Here is a 24,408-nt window from a genome sequence, read left to right on the forward strand (position 1 = left end):
GGACTCGGTAGGCCCGGTGTCTCACTGGCGGACTGTTCCCGGTATCCACGTCATGGACACACCAGTCGGTGACCCTAGGGACCAGGGAGAAAAGGTCCGAAAACGGCCCTAGGAGCTGGCGGCAATCTTCACGTTGCTGGGGAGTGAGAGACGGGGCGAGGTTCACTCCTTCTACGGAGCCGTCCTTCTCTTTGGTGGACAGGAGATCCGGGAGAGGATCTGACTCCTCCTCGGACCCATCATCCGTGGACAGTAGGAGGCTCAGCTCCGTTCGCACAAAGTGGGGCTTGAGGCGGTTCACGTGGAGGACCCGGAGGGGGTCCCGGGGGGACTGGACGTCCACCAAGTACGTGACCTGGCTCTTCCGCTCAACCACCTTGAAGGGCCCGGTCCATTTATCCTGGAGGGCGCCGGGTTTCACGGGGGCCATGACCCATACCTGCTGGCCCGGCTGAAACTCGACCAGAGTGGCGTTCTGGTCGTACCAGCGCTTCATCTCCTCCTGACTTGCCTCCAGGTTGGCCTCGGCCATCTCTCGGAACCTTCTAGTCTGGTTCCGGAGGGCCAGGACGTAACGGAACACATCTCGGGGGGGCTTCGGGGCGCCGCCTCCCAACCTTCCTTGACCAGGCTGAGGGGCTCCCTGACGGGGTGCCCGTAGAGTAACACAAAGGGGCTGAACCCCAAGGATTTCTGGGGAACTTCGCGGTATGCGAATAGAAGGCAGGGGAGCAGGATGTCCCACTTACGCCGGAGGGGCTCTTCCAGGCCCGCGATCATCCCCTTCAGAGTCCGGTTAAACCGCTCTACCAGGCCGTTTCCTTGGGGGTGGCACGGGGTGGTGAACTTATAGGACACCCCGCATTGTTGCCATAAGGACTTCATGTATCGGGAGATAAAGTTGGTACCGCGATCGCTCACGACCTCGCGGGGGAAACCCATGCGGGAGAAGATTCCCATCAACGCCCGGCCCACCACGGGGGCCATGACGGTGCGCAGGGGGATGGCCTCAGGGTAACGGGTGGCAAGGTCCACCAGGACGAAGATGAACCCGTGCCCTTGGGAAGTTGGGGGGTCCAGGGGCCCTACAATGTCGATCCCGACCCGCTCAAAAGGGGTACTGACGACAGGGAAGGGTTGGAGGGGAGCCTTGCTCTTCCCTCCACTCTTCCCACTGGCCTGGCACGTGGGACAGGACTTGCAGTGGGCTCCTACATCTGCTTTCATTCTGGGCCAGTAGAAGTGGGTCACGAGGCGACTGTACGTTTTGTCCTGGCCCAAGTGGCCTGCGAGGGGAACATCGTGGGCCAAGCCCAGGAGGAGGTTTCGGAAGCGTAGGGGTACCACCAGCACCCGGCCGGACCCTAGCTCCACCGACTTCTGTTCGCTGTACAGAAGGTCATTCTCCCAATACACCCGGTGCGTCCCCGTCTGGTCGCCTGCGGCCTGGGCCTCTGCCTGTTGCCGGGGCCCGACCAGGGAGGGACAGGTAGCCTGTTCTCGGCAGAATTCTTCTTGGGAGGGGCCCCCCTCGTGGCGCCAATGGGCTAATTCGGGCAGGTCGCCTACCTCGGTGACTGGGGTGGAGTCGGAAGGCGGGTGTTCGTCACTGGCGATCGGCTCTTCTGGTGGGGAATGGGGGGACCCTCGGCTGGGACCATTCTATCTTCAGAGATCGGGGCATCGTCGACTTCCCTCAGGGGGGTCAGTCGAGCCGCCATAGATCGAGTGGTGGTGCACACCCACTCAGGGAGGCCCATCATCCCTAGGTGGGTCTTGCGCTCAACTTGTCCCCAGGGGGAACTTTCCAGGTCGTTCCCCAGGAGACAGTCGACGGGCTGGGAGGTTCTCACTGCAACTTTTAGTTTACCGACCACCCCTCCCCACTCAAAGGGCACCAGGGCTACCTTACATAGGCTTTCTGTGTTGTCGGCTGAGATGACAGGGCAAAAGACATTGGGGAGGACCTGGTCTTCGTGTACTAAGTGGCTGAGGACACCGGTGATGCTGGCCCCGGTGTCACGGAGGGCTTCTACTTGGTGGCCATTGATCTTTACGAGCTGCCCATATTTCTTGGTGTTAGAGGGCAGGAGGCTCCCAGGGACCATCTCCCTATCTCCTAGGGATACTAGGGACATAGCTGCGGGTTCCCACTCCTCGGCCTCCTCAACCTCCTCCCCCAGGGCTACATTGGCTATCTGTCTAGCAGGGGGTGCTGCCGGAGTGGTGCGTGGGGCCATGGGGCATTCAGGGTCGTTGGCGTAATGCCCGGGCTTCTGGCAACGGAAACAAGTGATGGTTACCTGGTGCCCCCGTCTAAGGGGGGGGCCGGATACAGCTGGTGGGGGTGCCGGGAAAGGCGGAGGTTGGGACTTCGGTGGACTAGCTTGGGACTCTCTCTGCCCTCCCTGGTTCCCCCCCCCTCTCTGGCGGGGTGGTCCCTGACTGGCTCGGGGTACTCTCCTACAAGGCCCCGGGAGACCCGGGTGTTGGTCCAGCGATCTGCCTCGACAGCCAGCTTTCTTGGGTCCGTGAGCTTGCTGTCGAGCAGATGCTGGCGTAGTTCCACAAAGCAGTTGGCCGCCAGGTGTTCCCACAACATAAGGTCGGTTAGTTCTTCCATGGTGGATACCTTGCTGCCCTTGATCCACCCATCGAAGGCGCGGCTGAAGAAATTCACATATTCCACCCAGGTGGTACCCGGGATCTTCCTGCAGTCCCGGATCCACTGGCGGTACATCTCCGGGGTGAGGCCGTACCTTGTGAGGAGGGCCGCTTTCATGTGTTCATAGGATGTTTGCATGGAGGTGGGTAGGTCGAGCAGGGTGTCTCTTCCTTCGCTCAGGAATCGTCCCCATAACCCAGCCCCCCAATCCTTCTGCGGGACCCGATGGGAGGTCATGGCGACCTCGTAGGCCCGGAACCACTGCTGAATGTCATCATTTTTGTAATATTCTTTGACCACATCCTTGGGAATGTGGACCTTCTGCTCCGTCGGCGCGGCCGCCTCCCGGTTCCCCGAGGGCCGCGTTTCTTCGCTTCTCGCTTTCAATTCTATCTCCTTCAGGCTGCGTTCATGTTCCAGTTGAAGTCCCCTTCCCTCGTGTTCTCGTTGGAGTTTCTTCTCTTCTAGTTCTCCTTGTACTCGCAACTGTTCTACTGCTAGCTTTTTCTCGGCTAATTTCAACTCGCCCTCTATTTTGAGTTTGGCTAATTCGAGCTCGTGATGGTGACTTTTTTCTCTGTCTGCGAGTTCCTCCGGGGATAGGCCCCCGTCTGGTACGAAGCCTCGCACCTGGTTGCTGCTGCGTTCTCCTTGGGAGGGTTCCGCTTCGTTGTGGGGCTCCCCCGCTCCTTCTGGGCGGGAGGCTCCGGAATCCACCCAAGCTTTCAGTGCCTTTTGCATATCTTCTTTGGTGTTGAGACCAGTGGTAGCGATTCTGAGCTCCTTACAGAATTGTTTTAGTTCCTTGTGAGTGTACTCTTCCAGCTGTTCCACCTGGAACACGGTACTGGCGTCGTTTTCTATGAGAACCACGGCGTTTCCTTCTGCCATCTTTGTCGGTAGTGCGTCAGCCGTTCACGGTACGATCTCTAGATTATGGGCCCGAATCCCGTCGCTTGCCACCAATGTTAGAAGGCGACCTCAGAGGGGCCCGGAGGGGGCCCTGACTGCCCTGAGACCCACCCTCGAGGTATCGTAGCCGGGCACTGGCGGGAGACTCCTCAGGGGAGGAACCTCGTATCTAGGATCGCACACTCGGCACCACACGACAGAGAGACACCACACGAAGAGTTCTTACGAGCAAATCTTTATCAGATCGAAGTGGTAAGATCTTTATGATCAGCTAGGCAAATATATACAAGCAGAGCGTGGGCTCACAGAGTCTTGGAGGGGGTTTAGGAGGTAGCGGGACAGTCTTTGTGGATAAGAATCAAATGCAGGAGCGTACCCGGCGCACAGCTCACAATCCTCGAGCTGGGGGATACGCTTGTCGTCGTGGGGTCCGGCGGGACCAAGAGAGTCTGTGGGAGCCGCGAGTCACTCAGCGGGGCTCGGTTACAAGTTCGGTGGTCTTACGATCTTCGAGGAGCCGCGAGTCACTCAGCAGGGCTCAAGCACAAGTTCGGAGGTCTTACGATCTTCAGGGAGACGCGAGTCACTCAGCAGGGCTCAAGCACAAGTTCGGAGGTCTTACGATCTTCAGGGAGCCGCGAGTCACTCAGCAGGGCTCTAGCACAAGTTTGGAGGTCTTACGATCTTCAGGGAGCCGCGAGTCACTCAGCAGGGCTCTAGCACAAGTTCGGAGGTCTTACGATCTTCAGGGAGCCGCGAGTCACTCAGCAGGGCTCAGGTGTTCCAAGGCGAAATCTGCCGGACAGTCCCAGAGCACCCCTTGTTATAGGGCGACTCCTCTTTGATGTCCGGAGTCTGTGCAGGCAGGGGTCTTGTCACCTGGGGGTCGCTTGTTGGGGTTTCCTGCCATTGTCTTTTGATCCTTTCAGGGCTGGGTCGGGAGGAGTCCCAGACGCCCAGCAGGCGTGGAGCCAGACCTCGGGGAGGCCGGCAGGTCGATCGAAACCCACCGTCCCAGGGAAGCGCAGAGGTGTGATAGAAACTGCTCCTCCCTCTCTCATCCCAAGGGGAGCGTGGTGTCCTCCAGCCGGAGTGGCACCTCTAGGCCCGGGTCGCGCTGGGGCTGGGCGGCCATCTTGATGCATGAAGTGGGCACGCGGGCCCGGTGTGGCCGAAGGGAGGAAGGCCACGGACGGGAAGTCTGGGTTGGGTGCGTGTGAGTTCTGGTGGGAAGGATCGGCTAGGCCGTGGGTTTGGGGGCTGGTGCGAGGTGCAGGGGCCAGGTCTGGCTATGTTACGAGGGCCGGGTCTAACAGCTGCCCTATGCCAAAATCCCATAAATGAGTGCCTTGCTCTCTGATGCACAAACATAGAGGGAGTTTTTCTTACACAAAAAAATGATCTCCTTTTAGAAACTAAAGAACTCTTTATTTTTGTCTCCCCCATAGCGAGTCACTTTACATATGGTGTGAATTATGATACTTCACAGTTGCACAGTTGTATCAGGGTCCGTATGGATTCGTTGTGCTACACTGTGAAAATAATTACTGTTGGATTGGAAACTATGATTGATCAATTGAAATCAAGTAACTATCTTTTCCTTGAAAATAGGATATCGTTTTTATTTTTTGTTCTTCCATTTTCTTTTCTTTTGTTCAAAGAATCCTCAATTGCTGCATGTTACAAACTTGGAATTTCTTGCACCAGTGAATGCCCTGCTGGAGTGATATTCAAGCTGTCGCACAGCACGTGTTGAGTCCATTGAAAGAATCGAGCAATGAAAACTGGGGATTTTGCAAGAAATGTTCTTTATATCATTGAAATGTAATGTGTATGAATTCATATCAATCAAGGATTAGTGGAAGTTTGTGATTTAAATACACAATAGAATGCACCAGGACCGTACTTTATAGGTGCACCAAATTGATGTAAAGATATATCATAGCAATAGTTGCCAAATTATATCTTATTGTCTTGACCCTCTTCTCTATTGACTGTGGCCCAACGCTGAACACTACTAAAGTTACCTAAGTGAACCCAAAACTTACCCCATTCTTTAACAATGGCCATAGTGCATAATGCTTTGAAGCCACAGACACTCGCCAGAACCTTCTGATTTTCGTTACAGGTCACAGTTTTAAGTGCACCTTTTAGATAACCTGTTATTAAAGTGCTTTTCGTTTCAACAGTGAATCGATGACTGATATGTGAACTGCTATCTATGGTGTCATCCATCATTCTGTGGGCCAGATTTAACACTTACTCATGCAGCACAGTGCAGCAGCTGCAAACGCTATGCTGCGCTGCATGATAGAGAGACAGGAGGAGAGCACCATATTTTCAGAAATATGGCTCTCTCTTACACTTTCCCTAAGGCCAGTGCTGAAATCAGCTGCCGTGCACCACAGAGACAGCTTTGCGCCATCATGCAAGGGTATCTCGGTGAGTCTAGCATAGGTTTTATACTGGAAGGGTAACAAAATATTTTGCCTAGACTGACTTTAACCCTTTTCCCCCTTTGTATGCATGCTGATAAGTGCAGCACATGTACAAAGTCGGAAAAGGAAGCAGAAATGAAAGCATTTCTCTTTTGTTGTGCCAACTTCAAAAGGGCGTCGTTTTCTGACGCTAAACCGTGTTTATTTAGTAAAGGGGGTTTAGCGTCAGAACCCTTGGGTGGTTGCATGTTAATGCCCATGCTCCACCCATGGAACACCCCTTGGCGCTAAGTAATGCAAAGCAGCTTTATGTGCTGCTTTGTGTTACATTCGCGTTATTTCCAGCGCTAAACAAGTTTAGCGCTGAAAAGTAAATCAGAAAAAATACTTTGTTACACATACAGGGCGTAAAATCTTAGTAAATCTCTCCCTGAGTCTCTGAAGCCATCTATGCCCAGGTATAAGCAGTGTAGGAAACTCTGCTTGGACGAACTTCACTTAATTAAAGCCCCACGAATTAAGAGGGCCAGAAGCGGTGGGCAACTTTTTTCTCTTAACGCAGTAAAACTTTGGAACGCACCGCTGCTTCATCTCCGCAGGGAACCCAACCACCCTGTTTTCCGAAAATAACTGAAAAAACACTCCTGTTCCCCTAAATATCGTCGTCTCTGATCACTAGTCATGCCCAGCGCTGGGAGGCCTCCAGGTAGCCATGAGCTATACAAGGGTCTTTTTCATTTCATTAATTTCATTTCATTTCATTCAGTGGCTACTATACACTAAAACCCTTAAAGGGAGAACTGGTTCATTCAATTAGAGTGCAATCGAGTTGTGACTCTGAGACTGCATTGGTAAACAACTTTACGCACACAAGGTAAGGCCCAGTAATCCTTTCTGTCCAGAACCCCTCGAAAAGGCCCCACACTCAACTATATAACCAATAAAATATTGACCAATGCATTTGGAGAAATATATTTCTTGAACACTTCTAGTAATTTGTCCCCAAAAAACCTTTGTAGAAAATCCATCTAAGCCCCACCCCACCTCCTTTGACAGGCTTAGGTACCCCACTGTGTCCACTTGCTCTGTAACACAAGCATCGCTAACCTCTATGATGTTCATTTGGTGTCAATTAAATTGTGTCCTGTCCATTGATTACAGATGTATGGTCCATTGATTGCAGACGTATGCATGTTTAGATGCGGAGATACCGGGTAGTCAGAATTAACCATTCTGGATGGTGTCTCTACCCCTAATTACAATACTGGTTTTGGTGGGGGGGATGGGGGACAGGGGGGGGCGGAACTGGGTAATTCCGTTTTTTCAGGTGGTATACCGGTATTCAGTATGGAATTGACAATTCTGTGGTGATTAATGCCTGCATTTACAACCTTTTCTGAGCAGTTGGCAATGTAAACAGGGGCCTGTGCGGGGTGAATTGCGTGGCTTAGGGAGGGGGGGGGGGGGGCGTGGCCTGCCATTACATGCTCACCTGTGCTTGGAGTGGTTGGAGACCAGGGTCTGATTGCACTTTTAGCCCTGTCCCCAATCAATTTACCATCCGGTTTTCAAGCCGGTAAAATCGAGTCAATTGCAGTTTTCTTCCTAAAAAGACCTACATTTTGGAGACTTTTTCATATTTTCAAGAGGTTTGTAAACTTCGTGAAGTTCACAAAAATTGCTCACAAAAAAGCTATGGAGAATTTTTAAAAACAATTCTACAATTCAGCTCACCACTAAAATCCCTGAATGTATATGGCACATTTTCTTTATGAGGATGCTGAACTTTTTTTAGTCAAATGGAAGCACATCTGATGTCAATAACATTTCCACTTCGCACAGCTAAGTCAACATTTTATACTTTTGTTTACTATCCCTAATGTTAAAGGAGACTATTGCAAAATTTGCTTTGGAGACGGTTTTTCACGTTTAGTCACATCATCAGAACTTCTCGTGGTAGAAGCACGCCCTGGACGTGAGAAGGTGCCGCCTACCTACATATCAATGTCCTTAAAGTAGTTAGATTGAGCTATAAATGCATTAAATTATTAAGTTCTAAACTTAGCATAGAAAACGCATCCGTTCCTCCTGTCTACAGCGGGTTGTTGTTGGTTCAGCACCTTGGACAGTACTGACACTGTCCTTAGTGCTGACATGATTTAATATTAAAGACTAAGGGCATATTTCGATGACCTCATTTTTTTCCAGCTTTTTAAAGCACATCTTGTAAGCAATTAATTACTTCAGGGTGCTAAAAATAGGTGCAAAAAAGAAGCATAGAAGAAAGGAAAGAGGATGTTCTAATCCGATAGGACGGGCTAGTAACTGTGCCTAATGTTCGTCAGTTCCGACCCGAGCCTGTAGGTGAGTGGCGGATGAGGTCAATGATGTCTTGGATGGTTTGGGTGTCGATGCTGGCGTTGGGCTCCTCGTCATCCGTGAAGAGTGGCTGGGACTGCTCTGCAGGAGGTGTTGATGGTGCCCCTACGATGTGAAGGGGAGGTGGTGCACTACAATGTGCTACATGTGTGTAGACGCATGATACAAGTTGACATTCAGACAGCATGGCTTTGTACATTGTGACAGTCTATAGATCTGCTTGATTGTGCATGTGTGCCATTGTGCCCATCTCCACCCGTGCCCCCAGTACCTGGTGGTCACTCACCCTGTTGCGGTTGTGTTGTGTCCTGTCGAGCAGTGTCTGGTCCCCCGACTCTGGCCACAATCTCCACACTGATGACTGTCGACACCAGCTCCTCCATTTCATCCAGCTCCAGCTGTGGTGCTGGGCCCCCACCTCCAGTCTGCATTGCTGCCTTCTGGTTGGCAGAGAGTTTCTCCTTGGTCTTCCGCTTGATGTCATTCTATCACCTCTTGACCTCATCCATTGTCCGCTTGTGCTCTCCGACGGCATTCACCTTGTCGACGATGTCCCACCATATTGCAGTTTTAGTGCCCAGTGACACGTTGGAGGTGACAAACAGTTGCTGATGGTGTTCCATGACTATGATCCTGTTCGACTGAGTACTGAACTTCGTCTTCCTCGTCTTCTTGTCCTTGCCCTTCCCTGTCCCCGAGGTCCCAGGCCGGTCGTCCGGGGTGTGCTTGTCCCCTGCGCCTTCTCCGGCTAGCCTCCATGGTGCTTGGGTGTAGATCAGTTTGTGTGTGGGTGTTTTTTTTGCTTTTATAGAGATTTTCCCACCTGCCAGGTGTGTGTTGCAGGCCTGGCGCTGCTTATCACTGATTTCCTCATCGCGCTTTGGCCCAGAGCAGGTTTTTTGGTGTTGTGGTTTGTGTTCTTATCGCCATTTAAGTGGTTTTATCGCAGACGTTGTCCGCAGTTTCGGCAGACTATCGCATGCTACCACCTTTTTGGGTAATCCCACGTTGTCACGGGGTTATTTTCCCAGGATGGGCTGCGATATTGAAAGTTGCGTTACGCTACTCTTGTGGTAGTTATTCCATGTTCTTGGGAATATACCCCTGAGTAGGCAATATACGTGGAAAGCAAGTCTATATAATGAACAACTATTAATATCGGCCAAGGACTGCTTAATTATCCGTTTAACTGAAACCACAGAGGGGGCGCTGGTCAATTAAAACAAAGAGATATGCACAGGGTGAAAAAGCTGGCAGACTGTTAGCGGCACTGCTTAGCCACAGAGAATCCCAGTTGGCCATAGCAGCAATAAAAGACTTAGGGGGACAGATTCACACTCACAAAATCAAATTAAAGACATATTTGCTTCTTATTATGAATGTTTATATGATTCCACCCATAATGACAATCAGGCACAGGAGGAAGATTTCTTTCATTACCAGCACCTCCTGACTTTAGCCGACGATTGAAGAGCTTTAGCAGGAGATGAAATAACTGAGGAGGAAATCGAGGATGTGATCTGCCCTCTGCTGACTTCCAAATCCCTGGGAGAAGTAAGATTCCTCTGTAATTTTATAAGACAGGCAACAATCTCACAGCACTAATATTGTACTGTGTGTTCAAGGAAGCAAAATCTTCAGGCTCGCTGAGACTCTTGCCGATAAGGCCACCATTACTCTAGACTACCACGGCACTAGATACCGGCCAATGTAGATAATGAATGTTGATGTTAAACTTCTAGCTAAAATATTAGCCACCCAACTCTGCAAAGTTGTACCCCTACTGATCCATTACTCTCTGGTCGGGTTTAGTGCTGGGGCGCTCGTCACCGAATCAGTTGCATATGTTAGTGCCTTTACTCTGGTAAACTAAAGCCTACCCAGAAGCAATCTTAGGCTTCTTTTTAGATGCCAAGAAGGCATTTGATCTTGTGGAATGGAGCTATCAACTTAGAATGTTGGAGTGTTGGGAATGGGGCACAGGAAGCAACCAACACGTGACGCGTGTACAGGCAGAGTGGTTCTTGGTGGGAGAAGTGTGCTAGAATGTTGAAATGTTTTGGTCTGGGTGCAGAATTCAAAAGTAAGGTGCAATGGCTTGATGACTCCCCCATTGCAGATATGAACTGCATGTTTTTTTGTCAAGGACTGTGCAATTCAAATGGGGCACATGCCAGACCTTCGCTTATCTTCTCTTTTGATCCTATTTGCACTTTAATCACTTTCTGTAGCAATTAGACTCTCTCCAGTGATTCAGAATATAGATGCTACTGTGGGTCAATGTAAATTCTTGTGCACAGATGATATCTTGTTGACACTGTTCAATCACACAACCTCCATATCACCTGTAATGTTCACCATTAAAAAATTCTGCAGTTTTTTTGGCTACAAAATCAATTGGAGCAAATCCACAGCCTTGCCCATGTCCCACGTCATAAACAACGCGAGTTTGCAAGGCCTTGATACCCAGGCGGATCTCAAATGGACTCTGGAACTTGGGAATTCTTATCAGCGGAGCCTGGACAAAATGGTGGAGGACAATATATTGCCATGCACTAAATTAGGCTTTTCACGATGGAATCTTCTACACATTTCCCTCTATGCTAGAGACCAAACTGTTAAAATGACTACTGCACCTAGATTAAAATACCTTTTGGCATGGTGCTGCTCTCGATCCTCAAAGCATTACTCACTCAAACAGACTTTAGCATCAGGTCCTGTATATGCAGTAAGCCCATGCCAAGACTAAAAGCACCCAAATTATGGATGCATACCATTGCTGGAAGCCTGCGGGTATGTGGTCTTTATCATGCCATGGTCTCTGGCCTGTATGGAACACTTATAACTAAGTTATTTTTTAACCAAAATCTTTTTGCCTCTGTGTTGTACTGATAAAGCCATCTGAACAAAGAATATACCCCTTCAAAACTCAAATGTCTCAATTTTAAAATACTTAATGATTGACACTGGTCACCATATAAGCTGCATAGGGCCAGGCCTTAAATTTACGCTAAGTATTGAAAATGCTCTGAGGCGTGCACCATACATCTCATTGTATGGGAATGCCCAGGCATACACACCCACTGCTCAGCATACCAGAGTGGTCATTCCGATGCAGGCAACAGGGCACCCGCCTCTGCTTGAGGATACATGGAACATCTGAAACATATAGACACACACTCACAGATGGTTGGTACATCCTTAGCTTCAGTTAAGTTCTACATACTGCGGGAATGGCGTAAAGACCATTGCACCGACAAGCAGGCGAATGGTTGACTGAATTATGTGGGACAGCACACTGTGAAAAAGTCAATTGCAAACGTCATAATATGCTGGACAATTTTTAGTCGATTTAGGATTATTTTAAAACACAATAGTGATCACTTGTGATTAGGCCAGAATTTAAGAAGAGGTAGATACCCATTAACTGGTGACTGCGGTGCATGGGATGTAGCTTTGGCTTACACCTATATCAGAGATACCACACTGATGTGTGGTTTGATGACAGAAAGTGGCATTAATCTCACCAGTAGATGTCAATAAGCACTGAAAGGTCAAACCACACTAAGGGAAGAACAATCTTAAAAAACAAAGCCATCGGAAGACAAAATCACAATAAAGAAATGTCCGGCAGTACTAAAAGAGTAAAACTGTGAGCCAGAGACCTTCTTGAACCCTTAAGAAGTTTAACGTCTGGTTATTCCAAGTACCCAGGGCAAAAACAGACATGCATGCACCTTGTTGTAAATCATATATGTTACCTGTGGTTCGTAATCCAAGGGCAGAGAATCAGCAGGCCTTCCAGTATACAAGGAAGTGCCAATTTTCCCAAAAAGTTAATTATCAAAACACATCCAAACTAACTGCAGCGGCTAGAGGTGGAAATAGCAATAGGACCAAAACGTTAATTTTCATCTCTTAAAATGTTGTCTTCAAAATACATTTGCTCACCATGCCATTCCAGTCTTGACCCTGTGCCTCATGGGAACAGTCCAGCCTGAACTGCCAAGCTAGGTCCTCCCTGGACTGGAAACAAGCATCCTAGGACCGGTTTCGGGGCATCACCCTTCAGCCAGGATAGCTTGATTCCAGTGGCATGGAGAGCACGGGACCCACGTCTGGGTATACCCTTCCCACTCGGGGTGACAAATGCAAAAACAAGTTGATAGACAGAATACAGAACAATGTCATACATTCACCCCAGCACAGAGATGTGGGCCTAAATCCATCGTTTTTTTGCTCACCATGCCATTCCAGTTTGAACCCAGCCATATGCAAATCAGCCTTGACCCTGTGCCTCATGGGAACAGTCAGGTCCTCCCTGGACTGGAAAAAAGCATACTAGGACCGGTTTCGGGGTATCACCCCTCTTCAGCGAGGATAGCTTGATTCCAATGGCATGGAGAGCACGGGACCCACGTCTGGGTATACCCGTCCCACTCGGGGTGACAAATGCAATGACAACAGTAGATGGACAGAATGCAGAACAATGTCATACATTCACCCCAGTACAGAGATCTGGGCCTAAATCCATTGTATATTTTTGCTCACCATGCCGTTCCAGTTTGAACCCAGCCATATGCAAATCAGTCTTGACCCCTTGAGCACTTAGTTTGCTGCATCAGATATTTACAGACAACTTGAGAAGGAAAACATGTAGGGGCAGATTTACAAGCCCCTTGCGCCACTTTTGCGTCATTTTTCCCATGTTAAAAATGACGCAAAAGTGGCGCAAGGGGCTTGTAAATCTGCCCCACAGATCCGAAAGACGGGGGAAGAGAAAGACGGCAAGACTGTCTCAAGGGAAACACAGGTATTGCAGTAGATTAAAGAGGCATGAGGCGGATTTAAGACTACCAGCCATGGTATTGGGCCTACCCACATTTAATTGCAATGGCCACGAGCTTCTGAGTGAGCAGAGCTTTGGACCCAGCACTCCTCCTTTTAGAAATTAAGCACTGAGGGGCATAATATCAAGAACGGCGTGAAAATTATCGCCGCTTTAGCGGCAGGAAACTGCCGCTAATGCGGCGATAATGGGCTTGATAATATGCCCTTGATAGAAGCCCAGGTTCTGTTGTGAACATGGGCTTCTATTGGAATTCTCAAGGGCATATTATCAAGCCCATTATCGCCGCATTAGCGGCAGTTTCCTGCCACTAAAACGACAATAATTTTAACGCCGTTCTTGATAATATGCCCCTGACTTTTTTCCATAATTGACTCAAGGGTTCAAGATCTATGAAAACTGACATCAAGGAGAAATTTGGTCTGAGCTTGCAACACATGGTCCTGAAAGTGGTGTACTCAGGGCTTTATGTGGGCTGGTTCCTACCAGAACGCAGCACCTGCACATCTAAAAAGCAGGTGCCAATACGGGTCACTATCGGGCTCTCCATTTTCGCCCTCATCCTCAGTGAAAAAACATAAATCTTAATTGTGACAACCTTCGCTGCCTTTGATGTAACTTCAAAGAGACACGTTATAGTTCTTTCAGTTTCATCATTTCAGAACTGAAGCATTTAACAAAGCCATAGTTGTTGCTTATTTATTTTATGCAACTATCAACCATTGACAAAGCCAACAGTCCTGGCTTGTTGTATGTGTAATGTTACTTGTTGTATTTTCTGAATGGATGCAAGTACAGAAGCAGCAAAATACTAGTCAGGTGGCACACTGTGCTAAGCACAGATTTTCAGTTTATGTGTCATAAAGCCAGGCCTTTAGTTACATCCCCACGCCCCTTTGACAGACTCCCCCCCCCACCCCCACCCCCAGTTTTTTCATCTCACTTAAAGCCCTGGGTGTACTGCCAACTTACCATGGACATATTTCCGAGTGTGTCACTGACTACATTTTGGCTATCAACCAGAAACAGAATCTCTGGCTGCGGTGTATTGACCTAACTCAAAAGAAATGTTTCACCAGTGGCTTCAGACTCTTACACAAGCAGGGATGCTTGAGTGTTTCTAGTATTAGGTATGCCATGACGAACACTCTTTGGACTATGCACACTTCCATTCCCATCATAGGTGTCTCCTGTACTTGTTACACTAGGGCCATTTCAAGTATGGCGGATTATACGCCAGGTCTCAAAAGAAGGTAGGGGCCATTGCTTCCGCCTCTTGGTGGAAGCCATCTCCCATACTTAGATATCCCTTCCAGGAAGGCAGGGTTCCTTCTACCTTCAGTGGAGATGCTGCACTGTGAGTAGTGAAGCTTTCCCAAGTCGGCGCCACAAATGTAATGTTTCTTTTTATTTTTAAGAAAATAAAAACATCTACTTACCCCACATGCAGAGAGTTTTCTCCCTGTGCATGGGGCTCATGGGGAGATTTTCTGTCTGGGACAAGCATGACTCACATGGTGGCTCTAGGCAGAGACACCAAATGATGGCCGCACCACTCTAAATGGGAGCGGGGGGCAGTTGTCAGTATGACCCAATGGTTATCCGATGGCTAGGTCATTATGTCAGACGTTTCCCAATGTAGACCCGGCAAAACTTCATCATCAGAAATCCAGCCCTCCCCTTCACTCCAAGTAGAGTGGGTGAGCCACAAACTATCAGGGCAGGAGCACTGCCAATGTATAGACGTCCTCCCATTCTGCCAAATCCCAAATGACCCTCCAAGCCTGCAGTGGCCACATGTACCCTGAACCTGGTACCCTCCATCACCCAGTCAGTTGCTCATCAAACTGTCGAATATGTGATTGTGAAAGGGTTTTTAAAGTCATGCCAATGTTACTTACAGCCTGTAGTAGCAGTGTGCTGCCGACACTACCCAATTATTGGTGATTAGAGCTCCTCCACAAATGTGCCGTTGGTCCACCTGCACACTGGCCTGCCATGGCCACTCCCCGTTCACGGCATCCTGTCCGCCCACAATACGGTTGGAAACCACTGGTTTCCCACACTCTAGAGGAAATAAACCAAAGATTATAGTTACTTAACTTTACATTCTGGCAATGCAGGCAGAGATGAGGAGGCATAACAAGATTCACAAACTTACAACATTCTGGATTGGAGTAACTCAAGAGTTCTACCGGTATTAATCACAATGTCTTTATTACATAAAGTGCCCCAGGGGGCGCAAAGTGCATGTGCGCCCGCTTTGCGCACCCCTGGGTATCTTTGGTATTACAGAAGGGGTCGCAGACATTTGTGCGGCCCCTTCTGTAGTACCGATAGCGCAGGCGCACATAAAGCACAAGCGCAATCTTCACGGGAGTTCCCTCATTTGCATGGGGGCGTGCCCCATGTAAATGAGGGAAACACTTTGCCTCTGCACCCATGCGCTATTACTGACACAAGGGCAGAGGCAAAGAAACTCTCAGGAGGCTCACTGTTAGTGCGCCCCCTGAGCAGGGCCGGACTGGGAACCAAAACCTGCCCACCGGCCCGACAAAGTGCTCAGCCGCCCCCCCCCCCCATCCCCGGGTGGTTGGGGGTGTGGCCGAGCTCTTTGCCATGGCCGGTTTTTGGCTGATTTTGTTACAGGGATGATTCGGCCCTGTAAGAAAAACGGCCTCCAGGGGCCCAGAACCGGCCCCCACCTATGCGGCCCACTGGGGATTGTCCAGTGCCCGCTACGGCCAGTCCGGCCCTGCCCCTGAGAGCAGCCCTCTGAAGGGGAGAAAGGGGGTCCAATGGACACCCCAGACATCCCCTTGCAGGCGGGTGCAGTCACTGATTGCACCCGCCTGAAAGGGAATCTCTAATCCCCTTTCAAAGTGCAGGCGGGTGCCACCTGTACTGTGAAAACATGGAGAGGCTTTAAAGCAGCCGCTAGGTTTTCAGATGAATGTGCTGTCCCGGGCAGCACAAGCTTGCGGCTGCCCTGAGGCCAGCACATTCTATGTAATAGGGCACCCTTTCCTTGTATGTGCCTGGGGTACCTGTTTTAATGTGCGCCAGGATGCAAACAGGGAAAGTGCGCCCTGTCCATAATAGGGCCCTAGGTCTGTGCAAAATTTGCTTCATTTGCTTTTGAATAATTATTTGATATTTCTGAGGATTGCGCAAAATTATGCTCAATACTGCAAATCTGTAATTTAGCACTATATTGTAGAGCAAAATGCATCCATGCGTCAATTTATGATGCGAGGACGCATTTTGTTCTAAAAAAGCACTAAAAACATAAATGTTACAAACAACAGCAACTCATGTTTTGGTTGTTCATGTTGCTCCAGCTCTATTTTTTGCAGAGAATATTGGTGTATTTACTGAATTTTTTGTAGTAAGCATAATGCAAAATTCCTAAAATTACGCAGTGTTATTACAAGTTCACCCAGGCCAATCTAAACAGGATTTTCTTCTTGTGCTCCATTGGTAACAGACCCATTTACTGACAGGAATGCCAGAATTCCCTTGGCATTGTGATGCTTTGCGTGCCTGGAGTGAATGCATCTGATTTAGTAATCTAATTTGATGAAAAAAAACGGAGCAACTAATTATGAGGGCAGCAATCACTAGTGTGTGCAACTAACAGTGATCTGCAGAGCACTAGATAATGGAAGCAAACATAACTGATGAGTGAATGCGTCACACGGTAGTACAACAGTCCATCATGGGTTAAAAAGACACCTGTAGGCAAATCTGTAAATAATGTGCACAATCACTAAGGAATGCAACAGGTACGAAATGGCGCGGCAGTGTCTGATGCTAGCAGTTGCAAAAATCCCTAGCGGGAATTTTGCAAGATTCTTAATTTATACCTGTTCTTTTTCTTCTCCATGAAAACCCTGGCAGACAGGAAACAAAGGGGGCCCTACATCCTGTGGATGCACACAGGGGGACACAATATGTGCTCCCCTTGGTACATGCATGACAGTTCCTGGACGACATGGACTTTTCAGTCCATGCCATTCAGGAACTGTATTTGGCGTTCCCATTGCGGTGCCCATTTTTAGATGTACCTCTGTGGGAACACCAAAAAAAGCCACCATCCAGGAGGAAACTCCTAATCTGGCGGGTGGCCCATCCATGGCTTTGGCGGTGCAGTGGCAGGATGAGTGGACGCCGTACCGCCAAAGTCGTAATTGGGCCCAAAGTGATTAAATGTACTGTAATGATACATGGTGTAACATTTAACACTACTCAGAAAGACATACAGTCACTAAATTATTGACCCAAAGACATTAATGACAAGACAATTTTGTTCATTTTACTTCATTATCATATATTTGTAAATCATTGTCCTTTTGGTGTTTCTGGTGGATGCAGCATTTGCACCTCATGAATGGTGGCCAGCAACTAAAGTACCTAAGGTATCTACTTCTCAGGAGATAGATTCTAATCACTGCAAAGAGCAGAAGGCTCAGTGCACTGAGCTGAGGGAATTGGTAGCACATTGAAGGATAGTCTCTATTTTCCTGAGGTCGCAGTTCTGATGGAGGTCAATGACTTCTTCTGCCAGTACAGAAGAAATGAACCAGACGCCTTGCCTACATATAAGCCCATTTGAGGATTACTCTCCAAAGAATGAACAAACATTTAAAAGAACAATTTATCAAGGTTGTTGGTGAAGAAATATTCTCTATAAAAAAAATGATTGGACAGTTCTCTTCATCTGTTAAGATTGATTAATTGACGGGTGGTCCAGCGTCAAGCAGAAATAATATTTTGTAAGCTGCAGCTTCCCCATATACGGATGATAAGAAGGTGGAAGGAGCAACAAAGAGATCTTATACTCTCTTCAGCAGGTGCATGTACAACTTACATGATCCAATCACTCTTTCAGGACTTCCAGCACTTACTGAAAAACTACAACTAGGAGAAGGTGGCAATTCCAACCTGTCAATAATCGAGTAGCAAAAGTAAGACTTCTTTCTATCATCATCTTTGACTGGAGATTCTATCTCAGCCAGGCAGACACTGCGTAGAAGATTTCTCCCTTTTTCTGGAGTGAAACATTTTGGTCCATATATCTAGTGGGACTTGTCTAGAAATCCTTTGAGAATTTTAAATTGTTAACCCTGATGCACCTTCCTTCAAGGGCCAGATGTCAGAGCCCACGCTTCATGCATTATCAAATGGCCCCAATACTGTATAGCAAGTGAAGAGGGAGGGCATGTTCTGTAGACATGAACAATTCTTTATAGAGATTCCCTTGCCATGCTGCTGGAAGGACGAGAGAGAGTATACACACGCTCCCTTAACTGTTAAATGCGAGTCAGCTGTGTGAGCCCTTGCTTGGCTTTCAGATCCTGACCGGTGTCTTCGCCTTTGCCCAGAAGATTCCTTGTGGAGTTCCTGTTCCAAACTCCGAGATCAAGCGGTACCCTTTTTTATTTGTGAACTCTGTGTGCACAGTTTATTTTTTTGTTAATAGCTAACTCGTGACCGCGGTATTTTTTTTTTTAACTCGCGGTCGTGTCCATTTGTTTTGTTTGTAACCTCGACCGCGTCCGTCTCCTATGACTCGCGGCCGAGTTTCCTCCGCATTTTATTCGCGGACGTGTTTCATTTGTTTACCCAGCATTTGCTCGTAAGACGCGGCTGTCCCCCTTTGGCGGCTGTGAATGAATTTGGCTTGCGGCTGCTTTTGTCCAGCCTTTTATTTTGAATCTTAGAGACAAGCGTCGACCTCTCTTGAGTGGAGAATAATTTTATTTGGAACTTGATTGAAGTTAACAATTTTTTGCTACTGGCTATCTGGACTTGGATTGCCTTGAATATTTTTGTTATCTACTAAAGCAAAGTGTGAAGGAGCACAGAAGCTGCTTGTACGCAGTTGGATACTTTGTACTGTACTCCTGGAAACATACAGCTGGTAAGTGGAATTTTGATGTCTGCAGAATATGCGTTTAAGACTCACTTAAGTCAGAGATAGCATATCAGAGTGGAATACTTTTAAGGGATATTTTTCTCTTCCTTTTCTCAGGTTATGAATTATGGTTTCCCTTCTGACGTGAAGTCCTGAATTCGTTGAGGGAATCAAGAGGTGTTCGTTGGTCCTGAGTGTATTCCCCACATCTCCTTCAGTGAGCCTTTTGTATGTAGATATAAAAGCTTCATAGATAGGCTGCCTCTGGGAGTGTGGGGAGCTTCTCTTCGTTCCTGTGGTTCGGGTTCTTCTCCAGGTCAGTGACGCACCCGACACCAGAGAGCTTGGTTAGCAAAGAGCATTTGGTCAGGCTTCTTCCAGAGGTTCCAACCAGTCCTTTCAAAGCAGGTGAGGAGACCATAGGACTCCCTGTTCCAATAAATCACAGAAGCAGCCAGCTATCCCACCAACTAGTCTGACATTATCCAAGTCCTGACTATCCGGACATAGTGGGGAGGAAGAATAAAGGCTTTCTTCACAGCCTGGCAATCATATGTCTTGGATGCTTGGGTGTTAAGACTCATAAACGAATGCTACCCAATAGACCTTATGACAAATACATATTTTTTATCATGACCCCATCTCCTCACAATCAAGCCAAGCTTCAGGCCTTAATCAAGCAAGGGAGTTCTAAACCTTCTCAAAGCGGGTACTGTGCCCAAACACAAAAGAAGTCAGGGCTGTAATTTTCTGATGTTTCTGGTGCAGAAAAACGGAGTAGAGTACCGCCCTGTTCTGAATTTGAAAGATGTAAAATTCTTCATTCCGTATCAACGATTCAAAATGGTGAGTCTTCAGAACATTATTCCTCTGGTGCTTTCTGTCATGTTCTTAGCTTCTATAGACCTTTTAGATGCCTATCTCCATATTTTCATGAATCCAATCTCTCAGAGATTTCTGAGGGTCTTTGGGATGAGTCAGCATCTTCAATTTTGTGTCCTTCCTTTTGAGTTACCCTCTGCTCCAAGGGCATTCACTAAGACTTTGGCTCCATTGGTGGGTTACCTATACTCTCATGGAATGTTGGTTTTCCAGTACCTGAAGAACAGTACAATATATCTTTTACTAAGGGACTAGAAGGGGGAAAGCAAGTGTGCACCTGCCTTTCTCACCACAAATTTCTTCTTAACCAGCAAATCACATGTGGTGCTGGTCCATGAGTTGCACTTTATAGAGATGCTTTTCAATAACAATTTCAGAAGTTGACGTCATGCCTCTGAAAGCTTCAGAACTGTCAAGTAGTGCCAGGAGATAGGAGATATGCTGCAGCTCTCTATCTGGTACCTGGGGCCCATAGCCACTCACCCTCAGTCTACCACCTCCTGTCTCATTGGAAACCACGATCTCAGATCAAAGGGCTATTGATTCTGATTTATCCTCATGTGATACATAAACTGCAAAGTCTGCTTTTTTCCTATCACCTCTGCAGAGGTGTATCCTTAGCTCTCCCTCTCCTGGTCGCAATCACTGCAGACACAAGCAGTCTGAGGTGGGGTGTGACAATTAACCATTACTCTGTTCAGTGTCCATGTTCAATGAAAGGAACAAATGTCCTTGTCCAATTGGAAGGATTTTTTAATGGTCCTCAATGCTCTGTTGGCATTTCTCAAGGATCAAGCTGTGCACGTCTGTGCAGACAATCAGGTTATGACAGCCTACATGAATCATCCTGGGAACATTTGGGCCCCCTTACTAGCCTTCTTGGTGGACCAGATTGGCACCTGGGATGAGCAGAGCCTTCTATCTTTGACAGGAATAGATCATCAGTGGAGGGAGAACTGTCATGCAGACCTCCTGAGCCATATATTCCCCTCTTTGAGTTCCATGTCACTGTTACTACTGGTGTTCCAGGATATTGTGAGAAATGTCGGGGTCCTCTGAGTGGATATATTCACTTCCGCATAGTATCCGCTCCTCCTCAGGTTCTGCTTCCTCCAACCAGATCGGGGGCATTGAGGATAGACACAATCAGTTTCCAGTGGCCCAAATGTCTTCTTTTCATGTTTCCCCCAATCCACTTAATCAACAGAATACTGTGCAAGATCCGAGACGAGAAAGTGGAGGCACTGCTAGTGGTTTCATCATGTGATCAGTATCTTTGGTGTCCTTTTCTTTTCCATCTAGCAGTGCAGCCTACTTGGATATTTCCAATTAATCCCTCACTGCTGAGTTTTCCTCTTTTACCAGAAAGAACAGTACAACACTTTTTTACCAGGGTTCTGGAGAAATGCAGAGGTTAAGACATTTGGAATTTGGTTGCTCTCCACAGGTGGCTTTCTACATCCAGAATTCCAGAGAGGAGAGTACTTTGAATATCTACAAAAGGCAATATAAGAAAATCTGCAGATGCTGTAATTTGAGGATTTTTTTCTCCTGTGAGGGGGAGTTCTTGGGTATTTAAGTTTTTTTGTTGTTGGGTTTCTACTCCCTGAAGTCAATGGGCAGTCATCAAGGCCCTTCAACTCTAGTTCAATTTCATGCTTTCGCCTCTCATTTCATTAGGGGTTTTCAGCTTACGAAGCCGGTCATCCATTCCCTGGCTCTTTCACTGGATCTGCCTCTAGTTTTAAACGGCCTTCTAGAGTCTCCCTGTGAGCCCCTCTCTTATATATTCTTTGATGTTTTTGACACTAAAGTACTTCTTCCTGGTGGCTTTTTCACCAGGAAGACGATTGGGAGAGATAGGAGCTTTTCTTTGTGATGATACAGTTATAAGATGTTTTCATGATAAAATAATTTTAAGACCTGGTCCAATTTTCATTCCTAAAATCTCCTCTTGTTTTCATCTGTACCGTTACCTGATACTTTCAGTTTTTTTCTGTCCCTGTCTTTCGACCAGGAAACACCCTGGCATTCCCTAGATATGCATTGCATGTTATCTATATACCTGGAAACGACAGTTTCCATTAGGAAGGGGGATTACCTATTTTTGTGACACTTGGTTTAGCCAGCAAAGGTCATCGTTCAACGACTGCAACTATATGTGGTTTGTTCAGAATGGTTGTTTCCAAGACATATCCAAAGACAGGACCATCTGTATCCTCCAGTGTTTAGGGCTAGTCCATCACAGGCATATTCATTTTGTGGATGACATTCAAAGGAGCCTCTCTAAGGGACATTTGTGTAATGGCTACCTGGTCGATACTGCACACATTCATCTCTCATTGCAGATTGAGGATGGTGGATAGATGTTTTTTTCCCCTTCTTTTTGATCTGTGGTTCTTTCAGCAGTCCATGAATAGGTTTTGTTTTTGATAACACTTTCTGAAATATATTAATATGGGGTTTATTCAGACTCTTTTGTCTTTTATATTGAGCAATTTAATCCCGTTTAATGGCTTGGGTATATGCTAATTTCTGTGAGGACTGGGATGAGGAAGACAGACAAAAAAAGTAATGCCTTGATTACTTACCAGTAATCTTCATTACTCTGAGTCTTTCAAATTACAAAATTGGCTCATGATACAGCTGTCACACCATAATAGGGTCATTATAGATGACATACTATCAACTATAATGCACAAAATGGGCCAGTGGAAAGCATCTCATGCGGTCTGTCTCCCAGTGAGCAAATGGTTGAAATGCATTCAACGCTTTCCATGGACGATGACAACCCCCTGCTTTCATATTCCTGACCAGTGATTATCAGTTTCAGTAACATTCACCTTGAGAATTGTACTCGTGCATTCGACCAATTGGCCACACACCATTATTTGCCATACTTCATGGCCATTGTTCTAAGTTTTGATTGGTCCATCTCGCCTTGAAAAAGCTCTGGGCGTATTTGCCGCTATAGGGCCAATCATGAGTTGGCTGAGCTCTCCCAATTACCATTGAATGTAACAAATACAAGGCTTAATCACAAAGGTCTATTATGTGTGATGTTTTTGCACCTCATCTGTACTGAATACTATCGACCATATTCACCGCAAACAGTATCTGCACCTAGTTTTAAACAATAGTGCTTGAGCCAAGGGTGATATCCGTGCACATATCTCCAGGTATCACCAGTAGAATTGTTCATGGTGGAAACTTCATGGAAATACGATACTGTGTGGCTTCACCTGCATTTAAAACCTAAAACTTACTGTATGACATATACAGTTCAAGTAAAATAGTAATTCGACTGTAAATCCTGCATTGGTAATGCCATGATGGGTCATGAGTGATACATTCCTATTAGTTGACAGTCAAGAATGATGGACAGGAGTTGGCTGAATGGGATATAGGCACCTTTGCCACATACTAATCAACACATTCCTCTGCAGGTGACTACCATCACAAGTGCCCTTCTACATGTTAACGTCCCTCATTTGCTGTCAGTTCAGCAAGTGGCCCCATGACCTCTGTCATCACTACAGCCTCACTACAACCACAACTACTGTCATCCCTTTAATGGCCATTATTGTAGGGGGAGGAGAAAAGCAAACTTTAGATGGGAGAGATTATGGGATTATCCACATATCCCTGGAAGGTTAAAAGACGAGGAGACCCTTCCAAAAAATGGCCCGTGAGGACACCTAGGTTCCTTCCATCATCGTGCAGCAAATGTCCTTGGTAGCTCAGTGACCCCAGTAATTCACACTTAGGGCCTGATTCCTATCTCATTCGGAAATCATACCAAACAACTTGGGTCCGGAATGCTTTCCATACGACTCAGATCTTGGGGAGTCCGACCGAACGAGTACAATACATTTAGATGCATCCGATACGATTCGATGGGGCTCCCATTGGCTTCAATGGGAGCCTGTGTGCCGAACGTGAACAAAGGCCACCCTTGAAGAAACGGGTGGTTGGGGGAAATCGTTCACACTGTGGTGGGCACCCCGTAGTGAAAGGCACACTGTGCATGGTTGGGAAGAGGGGACCCATGGGTACACCAATGGGCCTTATTCGGAGGGCCCTGGGTGAAGGGGGGACTGCTACAGGCTCCAAAAGACCAATCCCAGCAGCCTTTTTGTTCTGTCCAAATCATTCGAAGGCTGTCTGAATCGTTCATCGTACTTGCTCGCTCAGAAACCGAATCCATAGAGCTGTAGGAATTGGCTCTGGAAAGGCTCTATCTATCTGAATGACTTCCGGAACCGATTCGGTCAGCGCTAAGGGTTTCCAGGCATCGTTTGTGGTTGTTCGGAACTGTGAACGATTCGCTCAAAAACAAGGGCTCCGGGTCAGTTTAGGCAAAGCC

At 47.5% G+C, this 24,408-nt stretch overlaps 1 protein-coding gene across 1 annotated transcript in view; it reads right to left on the reverse strand.

The window, feature by feature from the left end:
- Window positions 1-24,408, reverse strand: part of LOC146811664 (serine protease 33-like) — a 254,445-nt gene that overhangs the window by 117,827 nt on the left and 112,210 nt on the right. Inside the window, exon 3 of the mRNA XM_085618638.1 lies at window positions 15,145-15,310. Coding sequence (XP_085474764.1) covers window positions 15,145-15,310 — 166 coding nt within the window. The remainder of the gene's footprint in view (window positions 1-15,144; window positions 15,311-24,408) is intronic.

Source organism: Triturus cristatus, chromosome 7 (assembly GCF_964204655.1).
Source record: "Triturus cristatus chromosome 7, aTriCri1.1, whole genome shotgun sequence".
NCBI lineage: Eukaryota > Metazoa > Chordata > Amphibia > Caudata > Salamandridae > Triturus > Triturus cristatus.